This window comes from Microtus ochrogaster, chromosome 2 (assembly GCF_000317375.1).
Source record: "Microtus ochrogaster isolate Prairie Vole_2 chromosome 2, MicOch1.0, whole genome shotgun sequence".
Lineage (NCBI taxonomy): Eukaryota > Metazoa > Chordata > Mammalia > Rodentia > Cricetidae > Microtus > Microtus ochrogaster.
This window is the reverse complement of record NC_022010.1, coordinates 9,768,963-9,783,611: the sequence shown is the minus strand read 5'-3', so window position 1 is coordinate 9,783,611 and position 14,649 is coordinate 9,768,963. Positions and strand designations below refer to the sequence as shown.

The 14,649-nt window shown below is 48.6% G+C and overlaps 1 protein-coding gene across 2 annotated transcripts; it reads right to left on the bottom strand.

Moving 5' to 3' along the window:
* Positions 1 to 2,158: 2,158 nt before the first annotated feature.
* Tbx3 (T-box 3) lies at positions 2,159 to 14,448 on the bottom strand. Of its 2 annotated transcripts, XM_005344348.3 has the most exons (8): positions 13,965 to 14,448; positions 12,048 to 12,315; positions 11,042 to 11,101; positions 10,577 to 10,723; positions 8,678 to 8,754; positions 7,399 to 7,556; positions 5,211 to 5,881; positions 2,159 to 3,781 (listed from the first exon to the last, which is right to left on the bottom strand). In XM_005344348.3, the coding sequence occupies exons 1-8, from the start codon at positions 14,351 to 14,353 to the stop codon at positions 3,320 to 3,322; spliced, it is 2,232 nt and encodes a 743-aa protein (XP_005344405.1). In that variant the 5' UTR covers positions 14,354 to 14,448; the 3' UTR covers positions 2,159 to 3,319. The 2 variants fall into 2 exon arrangements, with proteins under 2 accessions (XP_005344405.1, XP_005344406.1); XM_005344349.3 differs by lacking the exon at positions 11,042 to 11,101.
* Between the last annotated feature and the right edge of the window lie 201 nt (positions 14,449 to 14,649).

Sequence of the window (14,649 nt, the reverse complement as noted above, 5' to 3'; positions counted from 1 at the left end):
AGAGAGAGAGAGAGAGAGAGAGAGAGAGAGAAAGCTAGGGGGAAAAAAAAAAAACAAAAAACCCAGGCGCCGGCCCCTAGTGGCCTCGGCAGCCGCCGCCACCGCCACCATAAAGCCCGCGGCGAGATTGCGACCGGCGCCAGGTGAGTAATAGGCACAGAAATCCAGAGAGATTGCGAGCGGGTCACCCCCGGTCCATCAGCGCCACAAGAGTTATACATTAACAGCACTATATATAAATAAGATACAGAGGAGATTATAAAGAAGACGAAGGAAAAGAAATGAAGGGAGGGAGGGAGGAAGCCCTAGGAGGGGCCGGGGACAGGTTTGGACACTATCCCCAAATTTGGGGGGGAGGGAGATGGAGAAGGGAAGAGAAGAGGAAATCTGACTGTGAAAGCCAAGCAAATTTGGTTTGGTTTGGTTTGGTTTCTGCTTTCGCCGCATTTGAAACCGAGCTATTTTACCCCCAATTTGGAAGCTCGCGCAGCGGGAAGCCATGAGCCAATTGCCACCTTCTCTGGGCGGACAGCGAGTTTTGGTCCGGCGGGAGGAAGGACCTGCCTCTCTGCTCCCCACCCCTCCTGGTCCCCCTAAGCACTCTCCAGTCCCGTCTCTCTGGTTGTTTTCTCCTCCTCCCTAGACTTCTTGGGGGGGGGGGCGGCAGTGAGGGTTCCCCACGTGCCTGGGCTCTAAAAGGGGGGTTTGCCAACCCCTCCAAAGGTCTAGAGCTAAGGTCCTCTACCAAACCCAGGAAGAGGGAAGGGAGGGGCCCCTCCCGTGACCCGCCGTACAAGAGGCCTGAAGGTGACAGGGACGTAAGGCCGGGCTGGCGGGCTCCGGAATGGGGGTTGGGGGTAGTCAGCCGCCAGGCAGGCTCCGGCTGGGTCTTTGAGTCAAGGCCCCCAGGGCAAGAAAGTCTTCAGGGCTAACTTTAGAGAACAGTCCAATGTCCGCCCCCAGAGAAGCCTGGATAGTGACTCCACCATTTTTTTTTCTTTTTCTTTCGTATTGAAAGATTCAAAGATAAATTGAACTTCAAAAAGATAACTTGCCTAACTGCCTCGGGCCGGGTTAAGGGAAGAGTAGTGGTTGGGGATGCCAGCCAGCTTCCTGGGTGACTTTTGCCTAGCAGGTTCCATGTGGGCTCCTGAATTACCTTCCTCCTCACGACCAAACAAAGTGTGCGCACGGTAGGGTGGTGAGAGCACCCTTCTTGGCCTTGTCCCAATCCTAAATGTCCATGGGCAAGGGACACAGCCTAACCTTTTCCCCGTGCCAGATTCACGGGTGTAGGGAGAGTTTATTTTGTGTTCCATGTCAAAAAGGGGAAGGACGGTTTAAAATGTTAAACCCTTTCCAGTGCTGCCAGCTTCTTTCTGGTCGGATTCCTGTGTGGGGAAAGGCGACTTTGAACACAGGGTAAATCTTCCCTTATTAAAACTGAAGTATATGGAGTTCCTATTTACGAAATTTAATCAGGTCCTTTTCCTCTCTGGCTCCTTAAATTAAAGGGGAAATAGTTTCAGATCGATGTGGCCCCCTTTGCAGGAGCAAGGAACTTTTTGTTTTCAGCTTTGTAATTTGAGTGACATCTCATTTTGGTTTGCTGGGGGTGGGGGGTGGTCTTAATTACTATTTAAAGACGAAAGGATAGAGCAGGCAGGAAGATCATTCCCTTCTAATTTTCCAGCTTCGAGAGACGCTCTAGAAGAAATCATTAACACGACTTCAAAACTCATTTCAATAAAAATTTATTGAAATTTCACTGATGTTTTTAAGGAGGAGAATTACAGAAAACTCATCAAGTACTAAACACAAAATATGCCTTCATGGATTTTTTAAAAAAAAGATTTTTGTTATTTTGTTTTGCCTTTGATGGTTGTTTGAATGAGTCCCTCTCTGTACACCAATCCAGAATACCATCTAGGGGAACAATGGCAAGAAAACCTCACTTGGGTTAGAAGATACCAGAACAAATGAGGACGAAGAATTAGGAAGGTTATGACAGCCTCTGCTCCCAAGACAATCTCAATCCCTCCCAGGGTGTCAGAGCTTAGGGAAAGGGCCAATACCTCCCCAATTTTGGTGAAAATAGGAAATAGTATTCCCAACCTCCCCACCCCACCCCACCCCCCACCCCCACCACCAGCTCTTGAACAATTAAAATTGCAGCCAGCTCTATTTGAAAGCATTAGATGGAGGTCCAGAAGTCTACGCTCGTTAGTGTGAATTAGCCATCTCCTGACCTGGAAATAAAAAGCAAAAGGCAAAACAAGAATAAAACCTGACAGACACACTTCTATTTACATCCAGCTATGTACAAGTCAATAAATTAAAGTTTAACTTTCTGAGCGGTCATAATTCCACCTATTTACAAGAGATATCAAATAATTACATAAATACTTTGTCCAATAGTCGTGTTTCCTCTTTATTATTTCTTTTAAAACCTTGTTATTGCATATACAGTTGAGAAAACTAATGGTCGGATGGGCACACGAAGCCCTCTACAGCGCTTAGATAAAACAGATAAAATAAACTCAGTGGATTCCAACCCCATTGCTTCCCTTTACCCCACTCCACCCCTACTTCCTCGGGGCTGCCAGTTTGAGCAGGGTTGAGGATGGCAGGGTTTTGTTGTTTTTCTGTAAAAGCCAAAAAAACATCAACAAATAAAACCCAGAAAACTCTAACATGCAAAAACAAACAAACAAACAAAAAAGGACGGGTATCCCTCCTTTAAAACCTCAGGATATTAAAAAGACACAGGATTCCTTTAACATAGACCAGGCAAGGGCTTCTCCCTTCCCCAGTAAAGGTACTTAGCAATTTAAGTCTTCATAGACAGTTCTACGGGACTTGATCTGTCCCCGGTTTGGGTTTGTTTGTTAGTTTGTTTAGGGAAAAAATTATTTTTGTTTCCGCTTGACACACGAAGGGGAAAGAGATTTGGGTGTAGTGTCTCAAACAGGGCAGGCCGGCCCGTGGCTACCTCGTTCTTCAGCCCCAACTTTCACACCAGCCTCCACTGAAGTCGCTCTAGACACAAAAGCCAGTTTCCCCCCAACCCCACCAACGCGTCTCAAAGCAACAGCAGCCTGCTTCCACAGCGCAAGACAAGGCCTGTGGTCTCTAGCGCATTCTCTGGAGGGAGCCTGGTGCTCCTTCCCAGACAAAACTGAAGGATGGGGAATCACCCCAGTGGAAGGTCTGTGGTTTATTTTACATCCAACAAAGTGCACTGGCAGATTTGACCGAACTGGAATGGAGAGACCTTGGGGGAGCGGTTTTTGTTTTGTTTTGTTTTTTGTTTTTGTTTTTAAGGGGACCCACTGCAGGACCTGTCCGGCTTGGCTTCCAAGCCGCTGACCAGCCGCTGGATGCTCTGCAGTTCACTGGTAGCCGCCTCTTTCTCTGAGCAGAGTTTGGGTGACAAGGACACTGAGCTGGAGGACAGCGTGGACGAGCGGCTGTTCAGTTCCGAACCCGAATCCACGGCCATCGAGGCCGGGCTGGCCGCCAGGGCGGCTGCCTTGCCGTCTAGGGGCCCCGCGGCCGAAGCCATGGATGGCAACGCAGTGGCCAGCAAGCTGCTGCTGTCAGGCACTGGAACCGGGATGGAATAGGGGCTGTAACGTAGCCTGGGGCGCATGCTGTTCAAGTTGAGGAACGGGTGGCGGTGCACGGAGCTGGAGGCGGCTGCTGAGGAAGCCGCAGCTGCAGCAGCCATGTATGTGTAGGGGTAAGGGAACAGGCTCCCAAAAGGCGACATAGCCAAGCCCTGGGGAAGGAACAGAAGAAACATATGGAGTCAGAGGATGGGTGACCCCTCTTTTCCACCTCCTGATATCTGGTCTTGGAGGAGTTGGAGGGACAAAACTTTACCCTAGGCCACAGATCCCTTCCTTGCATGCTAAACCAAGGGTTAACATGCTGGGAACTTCCTGGCTATTAAATCATCCACAACGTGTCCTCCATGGTGCCTAACCCTCGGGGCTATTAGCAAGTTCCCATGAGGGCAAACAACCGCACCTGTTGAGTGGGCTCAAGGAGCCTCCACCAAAGGGCTAGATTAAACTACGGTGCACATGTTATCATGCTATCTTTAATTTTGTCCTTCTAGATTTTTCCCAAGTCAGAAAAAATAAGGATGATGTGAAAGGAGGGGGGTTGAAAAGGTGTTAATTATTAATATAAAGACTGCAAACACCCAGTTTCTAAGGCTTCGGGGTCCTAGGTGGGAGGCTGCAGGACCCAAACAAGCAGAATTTGCATGCAGGGTGTGTCCTTCGCTTGAAGATGCCTCCAAACCTGTCTGTTCAGGGTGACCCTCCTCCACCTGCCCTTCTGGGGGAGACCAGCCGTGAGTTAGGAAGGTTGGGGGTAAGTTAGAAACTAGTCGGTGTTTCAGCTTCCTCCTCCCCATGGGGGAGGACTATGTGCCTTTTGGCTCTGGCAAGGGAGACGAATGTGCTCAGACAAAACAAAAGGTCAGAGTAGGCGGAGAACCCCAGAGAGGCTTCCTACCGGGTTCAGAACCTTCTCCCCAGCCCCTCAGTGCCGGGCACAGCTGTCTGAACCACACACACACACACACACACACACAGGCCTGCCACAGCCAGTCTCCCCTCCTTTGACATTTCCCACGTGTGCACAACCCATTAACCCTTTGGAGATAGGCAGGCCTGTTTGGGGTGGGGGTGGGGGAAGAAAAGCTTTCAACTAGGTGGAAGGCTGGCTGCCTCCAGACCAAATTCTCACCCAGGGAATCAGTCACTTCCCCTTCCCACACCTCAGCCCCTTCCTCGGGGAGTAGTGGCTAGGAGCCTCCAGAGAAATATGTTGTCTGAAAGATGAAATCAAAGAGGCCCTGTGGGTCAGACAGGCTCAACTCCACCAGGGAACCAGCTGTGTGACCTGAGCGGAGGGATTCAACATCTCTGGGCCAGAGATGATACATCAAATGATTCAAACTTGTCACAGTGTTAAGGAATGTGGAGCTTGGCCATGCATAGGAAGTAATTTAAGGGCCCTTGAAGGGGAGGGGTGGTCACGACGGCTCAGTGAGATAGGTGCTGCGCCCTGCAAAGGATCAATAATCTAATAGTTACTAGCATGCATTACTGTCTAACTAACGGTCCTAGGCAAGGGACTGGGATTGAGAGAGCTACTGGAGTGAGGATGGGCGGGAGGGCAGACAGGAGTAATACCTGGGAGGCCAGAACGTGTTGTTGAAGGTGGAAGGGCAGGGTGGCAGCCGACGCCCCGGACAGTCCCTGCGCTGCGGCAGCCGAGGCCATGGCTGTGGAATCCAGGCCTGAGACGCCGGTGGATGCCCCGGATACTGTGGCCAGCAGGGGCCCCATGCCTGCAGCCATACTGGAGAAGGCGCTGCCCATGGCGAACTGGCCGGGGTGCAAGAAGAGAGGGTGCCCGTTGAAGAACTGCTGGCCGGCTAGGCCTGGGGCGAAGCCCAAGCCTGGAAGGGGCCCCTGAGCCAGGTGCGCGGCCGCGTCCGTCTGCACTGACAGTGGCGCGAAGGCGTCCTTGGCGGGCAGCGAGCGAACCTCATCCACTTTAGTGGCACCTGGACCCTCGCGTCCGGGGCTCCTGCGCTCCTCGGCTCCCGGGACGCGCGTGCTGGATGAGATGGTGGCCGGGCTGTGGCGCGAATCCGGCGATGCCTTGTCCAGGCGCGCGGTGTCTCGGGCTCGGCCGGGTTCCGCGGGGAACAGCTGAGCCCTGGTGGCCGGGCTGCCCTTGTCTCGGCCTGGCTCCTCGGCGGTGGTGGTGGAAATCTTCGCGGCATCACAGGCCTCAGGGCCGTGCTCCTCCTTGCTTTCGGCCTCGGCGTCACTTTCGGCTTCGCTGGGGCACAGATCTTGGGGAGGAGAGGAAAATGCCAGGGGAACCATCTGTCAATAGTGTTTCTTAGTTTAAACCCCACCTCCCAGGCCGGCGCGGTGGCGCAAGGCCTGACATGCCAACAATGAGGCATCGGAGACAGGAGGACAGCCTGAACTACAGAGTGAGACTATTTCAAACACAGGATTCCCAATTGGGCAGTTTATTGGCTGTGTGACTCCAGTGCAAGCCCCTCTGCACCACTCCCAGCCCTGGGTTTTCCTCTCTGAGAAATGGGATGATGTAACACTTTTACAGCTAATCCCAAAAGCATCCCAAGTGTTAAGACTCGGTTCAACCTTCTCTCCAGCCAGGCACTCAACGGGCAGCTTTTCTTATTGTAATGGTTCCGCTTTAAAACAAAACAAAACCAGAAAGAAAGCTTCCACCTAGTCAAAACTTTCTCTGGCCTCTCTCCCATTGGATTGCAAATTCGCTTTTTAAAGATGAAAACGCTAGACCTCAGAACTCTGCTGGAACACATTCCTGTCACCTTCAGAGTCTCTGGCTCAGGGAGGATGGAAGTCAGGTGCTTCCACAAATTTGTGACTATTTTGGATTTGTTTGGAAAGAATCCTGACGTGGGAATGGGCACAGGCAGAAACTACACCCTCCCAGGAGCCTTCTGTTCGCCTCAGTTCCTACCAAGATGAGTGGTGAACAATCAGATCTCATGTATGTATGTATGTATGTATGTATGTATGTATGTATGTATGTATGTATGTCTCTCTTGAACCACACCCTCTTCTGTGGGTGTCCTGCCAGACCCCACACCAAAAAATGAACCCCACTTTACGTTAGAAGCTGAAATGGATTGGAGACAAAAGGAACTCCCCCATTTTATTTCACCTGAAACCAGATTTCTTCCCTTTGAGACCGTCTTTCTAAATAAACGCTGCTTGTTCTTTAAACAGAAAACTGGCTCAAGATTCAAACCACTTTCTCTGCCCCTACCCCCACCACCTCCCCAAAGCAGATGCCCCAAGGGCCTCCTCCCTCCCCCAGGTCAGCTGTGGCTTTTCTTCTACCACCTTTCCTGCACCAACCAGGTGGCTGAGAATCTCAGGGCTACTCCCTGCCCAACACATTTCCACCCAAAATTCAGTTGGAGGTTGATGAGCAGCAGCTGGATGCTGTTGGTTGGAAAGAGAGGGAGGACAGAAGGGAGGAGGGAATAAAGGACAGACAGGCAGACAGACAGACAAGTGCTTCATGTGCTTTGTGCGACTGCCCTTGCCAGGAGGACATACACCACACCACACACACACACACACACACACACACACACACACACACACACACACCAAATGGGATTGTGGGGAAGGTGTTCTGAGTTCTCCCATGCTACCCCCACTTTCATTAAGATTCTGCTTTGCAGGTTCTAGAAGGGCCTGCATCTTCTAAAGGGAGTCTACTGGCTCAGGATCCTCCCCAAGTTCCAAGGCCACAGGGCCAGGTCTGGAGACTACTCATCACAGAGGAAGCCAGGCTTACCTTTGAGGTTGGATGTCCCCACAGTGGACACAGCCGGAGAGGAGGCCTGGGCGAAGCAGTTGAAGGCTGCCTGCTCGCTGGAGGACTCGTCTGAAGTCCCTGTTTCCTTCTTGTGTCTCTCATCGAACACCCTCATAGACTGCAGGGTGAGCTGCTTTCTGAGATAGAGGCCCACACCCATTGTTAGAGACCGCCACACACACTTCCCTTTTTTTGTCTTCTTCCCCCCACTTTCCGGAGTGGCACACACCTCACCCCGCTACCCAACATGGAGTCTGTGCAACACAACACAGACCCCAGCATTGTTTAGCTGGGAGGAGGCCGATGCATTAGGAAAGAACTTGGCCTAGGTAATCTTGTTTAAAACCTCAGGACAGGACAGAGGCTAGAGTTGGCCAGGACAGGTACACTACTGGCCTTCCAGAGGGAGGGTGCTACGAAGACCCAGCCCAAAGCCCTGCATGGGTACTAAGATGGGCAAGAACCATTCATTATGTGGTCCTTTGACAATAACCAGTTCACCAATGCATTAATTGGAGTTTAAGTTTATTTCTTTTTTTTTTTTTTTTTTTGGTTTTTCGAGACAGGGTTTCTCTGTGGCTTTGGAGCCTGTCTTGGCACTAGCTCTGTAGACCAGGCTGGTCTCGAACTCACAGAGATCCGCCTGCCTCTGCCTCCCGAGTGCTGGGATTAAAGGCGTGCCCCACCAGTTTAAGTTTATTTCAAGGTTAGAAATTATTTTTAATGCTCAGCCCCAAGGTAAGAAACTTGAAAAAAAAATGATAGATGATTTTTCTGGATTGTAGAAAACCTTTAAAAAGGGGTGAGGGGTGCACAGCTTTTTCTATGGTCTATTTAAAGCAAAATTTGATACAGAGACCCAGAAAGGAAGGAGGGAGGGAAGGTTCCCTGGTTTTCTCAAGGGGCCTCAGCTTCAGCCTGGTGCTTTCTGAGAGGCGAGGTTGCAGAAGAATGTGTGAATGGCTTGGGTCCCTTCTTGGGTCTTGCTCAGGACAAATGCCAATTAACTAACAATTAATAGGCATCTTTATAACCTGTTACCCCTGAGACTATTTTCTGGTCAGAACTGCAGTGTAGCCTTGGTTCCTTTAAAGACAAGCAGCATAGAATGTTCTCTACCTGGGCCACTATGGACCAAGAGGGAACAAGCTGACCCTCTCCCCTCCCCCACATCTTGCACCTCACTTCTAATACTTCCAAGTTCAAGCTGAAGAAAACAATTTCCCAATTAACCCTGAAATTGTAAGTCTCAGCTCACCTTTTTTCTCTCCTGCCGTTCCCAGTGTCACGAAAACCTTTTGCAAAAGGGTTGTTGTCTATTTTTAACTGAGTTATCTAGAGAAAACACATAAACAAAACAGACATTAGCTTTACTTTCTAGAATGTTCTAAACATGCCCCCAAACGCCTCAGTCTTTCCTAGAGATGTGACTGCCCAAGGAGTCACAGGGATGGACCAAGTGGAAGTCAGAGGAAGATGATGGCAGGAAGATAGGAAGGGGCTGAAACATCATAAGAAAGTGTAGTAATATTTAATGTTTCTGAGAACCAAGCAAGGATTTCACACTAAAATTATCCAAAGAAATTCCTTCTTTTGGACAATTTAGATTTAGAAATGAGACTATTCGAATGTGGCTAAAAGGCACAGCCTATAGATCTGAGCTAGTAGGCTTCTGTTTTGATTTTTTATACAGCACAATTAATTATAAAGCATGTTAAAATGCCATTTCCTGATTATTTCCCAAACCCCATCACACATACATGTAACACAAACACACACCCTACACACGAAAACTTTTTCTGTGAATCTAATAAAATTAATTATGGGGTTTCACTACTACCTTCTACTAGAGTGACCCCCAACCCGACCACTCCAGGCAAGAGTGGATTTGAAGGAATTATATACTAAGGACTTTCAGATTGAAAAGGAAAGAATAACCACTGGTAATATTTGTTTTCATTTATGTTTACTTTTGGTGTGTGTTGTGACCCCCCCCCCCCCAGCCTCTGCTATGTTTGAAACTATTAGCCATTAAAGTAACAATTTAGTTGATGTAACTTTCACAGGATTCCCAGTCTCAGGGAGCCAGCTTGAGGTTTGTTGTCTTTAGAATCTCTTCTCCTGGTAGAGAAACTATGTATCCAGTTAACAGGAGCCAGAAACCTGGGCTTTGGTTTAGGGTTCTGCTATTTAAAGGAGGCCAGATGTCCTTTGCATGAGGTAAGGAAGGAGAGGAGCGGGTGGTGACTTAACATCCACACTAGGAAATATAAGGATCAGTGTCCACAGGGACCAGGGAATGACCATGAGTTCAAAGTACAAGGTGTTGCCAGGTGAAGTGAACTCTCCACGAGGTCTAGGGCTCAGGTATTGGGCCACAGGGGTCCTCAACCCCTGCCCACCCACCCACAGTTGCCAAGCTCCATGCTAGTGGACCACCATCAACAGACACTTGTCTCCGGGGCCTCTGTGTTTAGTTTCCCTGACCTACAGGCCAGGAGAACTGCAGATTCCAGGTGAGGCTCATTGGGTGAGCCCTTTATAATCCCCGGCTTTAGGCCCCAAAGGAGAACAAGTTTCAGATGAACCCGTGATTATGAGCTAGTGATTATTTCCACCTTTAAGTGGGAAGCCTCGGACAGCTCAATTAACAGAACCCTGATTTAGGGTGCGTTTTTACACACCACCTCCATCACCTGCAGCAGCAGCAGCATAAAAATTAATGAAAACAAATCATGTATTCGGAATTTCTGGCTGAGAGGAGTGCCCATCTCTACTCATCTCCAGGCGAGACCCAGACACTTTGCACCTTAAATTAATTGCTACCTTGCTACCTGGTTCCTTTCAGAACAGCACACTTTTTTTTTTTTTTTTGATCCTTCCTCCTGAAGAGGATGAAGTAGGAAACACCAAGAGACAAGACCCTGCGGCCAGGGCAGGGACTGGACTACCAGTTTAATACAAGCACCAGATTCCCAGCTGGGAGGAGAGATTTGTGCCAGCCCCCCTCCCTCCCAGGAATCAGACCTCTCCATAGAAGGTCAAATCACACAATTCACACAAGGAAATTCCAGACTTTCTTCTGTCCAATGCCCTAATAACTTTCTCAGTGAGAGCAAGTAAGCTTAGAGGAAGAGAGAAACGCCCTGTGGGTTACCTTGTCATTTTGGTAGGCAGTCACGGCAATGAATTCCGTTTCCGGGAACAGGTATGTGCGAAATGTACTGTACGGCAGTTTTAAGATATCATTGGCTCTGACGATGTGGAACCGGGGCTGGTACTTATGCATAGAGTTGAGTATGGTCTGGAGAAGCAGGAAGGGGGAGCATACACATTAAAAGAAAGAAAGAAAGAAAGAAAGAAAGAAAGAAAGAAAGAAAGAAAGAAAGAGAGAGAGAAAGAAAGAAAGAAGAAAAATAGTTTAACAGAACAAATGAGATCTTAGGTCCCCTGCCAAGCCGACATTGTCCCCACTACTGGGTCCAAAGCCCACCTCCTTGTGGTACATTTCATGCCACAAGATTGTTATCTTCCAGAGACTTCCAAATTGTTCCTCAGCTTCTAAAGCGCACCCCCACCCTCTCCATCTACATATTCATTTGTGCCTTGAACCCTAGCCTACCTGGGTCCCAAAACTATAATTCCCCTTCCACGCTGCGTGATCGCTTGGGAAGGCCAAAGTCTTAAAAGATAGAGAAAAACATGCATTTTAATTTACAAAATGATTCAGTACTTTAAGCGCCCACTAATTGACAAGCCCAATCCACTTAAGGCCTTGAGAGGCCGCGCTCTAGAGAGGAATATTTATGCCCTAATCAAATCAAGGGCTTCAAATGCAATCCCTGTCCGCTTTAGATATTTCCGAGCCATTCACGTCTTCCTGGGCCTAATCTTTCTGCTTATTCCTCGCTTATCACTTTGTTTATCCTATTGAAATGCTGGGGAGGGGCAGAGGACAGCCAAAGGTCCCCTGGCCTGGCTTTCGCAGGCAAGCCAAGTCTCCTGAAAGTCTCTAAAGCACACTCAGCCACGGAATCCACATGCATTCCCTAGTACATGTACACACACACACACACACACACACACACACACACACACACACAGCATTTTTCTTTAACACCAAAGACTTCAGCTTGTTCCTTGTACACCTAACTTTCACCCAAGCCCAAAATCACTTTTAGTAAAAGAAAATACACTTTCAAAAATGTAGCCACCGCCTTGGCCCAACACAGTAAAGGTTTCAGCTCTCCCAAGATATGGCATGGCTGACTTCAAAGAAGCAACATAATATTTTTAAGCAAAACAGTCCTTATCCAAGTACAAAACTTTAAAAATCGATTCATAACTTTTTGTTCTTAGTATTACTCTTCATGCCCCGGGTCCGGCACCCACCCTGGACCTTCGATTACTATTCCGGTAAATTCTTCGAGAATGGTAGGCCTTCCATTATCCAGGTAGCAAGACATCTCCCCTCCCTCCCTGAGTTCCACTCTGCAACTAGAGGTTGCAAATTGAACGAAGTTGGTTATGTGTGGCAACCATCAGTCAGACTGGTGCCTGGACCCAAAGTCGGTTTCCTAGGAAGTCATTCCTCCCAAGGAATCTTACTGAGAGTCAATGAAACTTACAAATCCGTGTTTATCCGATATGTTGTTGGTGAGTTTCAGTTTGTGGAAGGTGACGACTTTGGACATCCACTGCTCCCCCGTAGCGGGGCTGTCCGGGTGTATGTACATTCTCTTGGGCATTTCAGGGTCTGCCTTACCGGCCACCATCCACCGAGAATTGTGAAATTTGTATCGACAGTCGTCAGCAGCTATAATGTCCATCAATAAAATATACTTGGCCTTTTTATCCAGCCCAGAGCACCTCACTTTAAATGGAGGGAACATTCGCCTACAAGAGCAAAGCACAAAAAAAGGAAACAGATAAATAGGTGGGGTAAATGGCTCAGGACCTCGGACTTGGCTTCCAAGTTGTCTGGCCCCATCTAGCACAAGGCTTTCTGCTGGGACCAGGGAGTCTGCAGGGCAACTCTGAGTGAAATTTACTTCCACACTGACATTAAAAACGCTCAATCTCCCATTATTGTCCTATCCCAAGTCTCAAATCAAATTAACTACAGCAACCTCTTATCTCTAAAAGTACCGACTATTTTGTAAAAAACAAAAACACATTTGATTGTGTGACTGTTTAGATTGCCCTCTGCAGAGAGGGATGAATTCTTGCCTAAGATTTTTCTTTTTCTTTTCTTTTCTTTTCTTTTCTTTCTTTTCTTTTTTTTTTTTTGAGTTTGAAACAGCTAGAGGTAGGGTTCTAAGAAACAGTGGTTAATAAAGTTTAGGCTATTCCACCCTCCCATGAGAAAACATTAAAGCTTATTAAGGAAATAAATGCCCAGTTATGGAGTGAAGTGGTGAGCCAGACGGAGGCTGGCGAAGTATTACACTGGATTCTCAGTTCGGAGGCTGGAGGCAGGCAAGCACCCGGGCCTGGTAACCCATTCGTGATTTAAGTTATAAACCGCATTCCTCTGCTCTGTAGGCCACTGCAAGATCCTGCTGTTTAATTTCACAGAAGTGCTGGCTTTCCGTACTTTTGACTTAAAAGGAAGTACTCAGTTATGAAAACTGACTAAATGTCTTGTGGGTTGGAGAAAGATCTCATGCCAAACTTTGGCCTCAAGTAGTTTGAAGGAAGACCTGTAAGTGGGGGTTTTATTTTCGTGCCCTTTCAACCGGTGTCCTGATAATCCTACAGACATTTTCTTTCTTTCTTTCTTAAATCAGTGTGGTTTTAAATGCTTTTCTTGGGGTCCTTTCTTAGAAGCTTGTTTAGGTCAGGCAAGAACACTAAACGTTATGTAAAGTATTCATATTCAAACACAAAAGCAGGATAGATATCCTCATGGGTTCCTTGGGTCCACATAACCTTAACTAATAAGAGCGCCTGCTCGGTTTTCCCTGGGCTTGCAGAAAAGCGAGTCGGGAAAAGAAACCCTTCGCTCGTTCACCCTTCCCTTGATTTCACTCTGTCCCAGATCAGTCAGGTTTAGGCCCCCTTCAGCTCCGGAGAGTAAGCTGAAGGGCAGAAAGGGCCTGAGAAATCTCACGGGTCTCTCACTACCGTACAAAAAGGGCTGTAAGTGTCTGTACTGGGAAATAAAACCAAACAGACAAAATCAAACAGATGGAAAGATATTTCAGGATGTCTTTACAAACGGGCTTTCTGCAACAGGACGCTTGCTTTTCTCGATTGCTGCAGAAGTCAGTCAGTGTGCGGCTCCTTCAATGGAAAACACCCTCTGTTCTGTAGGGCACGGGTCCCCAAGAACCCTGCAGTGGGCCCAGGTAGTCTGAAATTTTCTGACCCTCGGGCAGGGCCCAGGAGTCTCTACATTTTTGGTGGGTGGTGTGTGTGTCGGGAGAGTTTTCGTCCCAAACGTAAAATCAGGCAGTAGTAAATCTACCGTTTTAATAGACAGACAAAAGGAGACAAGAAAAACTTCAGGTGGTTTGGGGAGGGGGTTATCACTGGTTTCTTACCTTCCCGACTTCGTAATGACCATCTCTGTACCCCGCTTGTGAAACTGGTCCCAAAGTTCCTTGGCCTCCAGGTGCACCTTGGGGTCGTCTTCCACGTCCTCCTCGGGTTCCATGGTCTTCAGAGGCCTCAGGTGAGCCTGGGGTCCCAAGGATGAGAAAGGAATGCCGGTCTCAGCAGCCCCCACCAACTGATCCATAATGGGCTTGGCCAGGGCTCCGGGCAGGGAGAGCGCCGCGGCGCCGTTGGGAGGCAGCGTTAGCGCGGGGAAGAAAGGCGGCTGGTGGCCCAGTACCGCGCTCATGGCGAAGTCTGGCGCCCGGTGAGGTAGGAACGGATGATAGGCCATGCTTGTCCCAGGGATAACCGGATCTCTCATGGAGAGGCTCATCCACTCCAGACAGGGAACCAGTCCGCGGCTGCTGGCTTGGCTCTGCTTTTGTTTTTACTTTTCAAAAACACTAAAAAAATTCAATAGCAACGCATAGTTTTGCTTTAAAATAAAAAGAGGGCAAATTACAATTAAAGCCTTTGAAAGGGAAGGGGAAAGTATCTTTGAGGGAAGAGAATGCGGCTTTTAAAGAGGGTACGGCGACAGTTCGGGAGACATAGCCGCTGCAGGGCTGTCCTGGTGCGTGGAGTGTGTTTGAAAAGCCGCTCCTGGAAGTCGGTTTCAGTAGGGCAAGC

Coding starts and splice junctions, on each gene's coding strand:
- Tbx3 (XM_005344348.3), bottom strand. CDS start 14,353: ATGAGCCTCTCCATGAGAGATCCGGTTATCCCTGGGACAAGCATGGCC. Junction 12,316..13,964: donor GTCATTACGAAGTCGGGAAG/GTAAGAAACCAG, acceptor TTGCTCTTGTAG/GCGAATGTTCCCTCCATTTA. Junction 5,882..7,398: donor GGGGACATCCAACCTCAAAG/GTAAGCCTGGCT, acceptor CTCCTCCCCAAG/ATCTGTGCCCCAGCGAAGCC.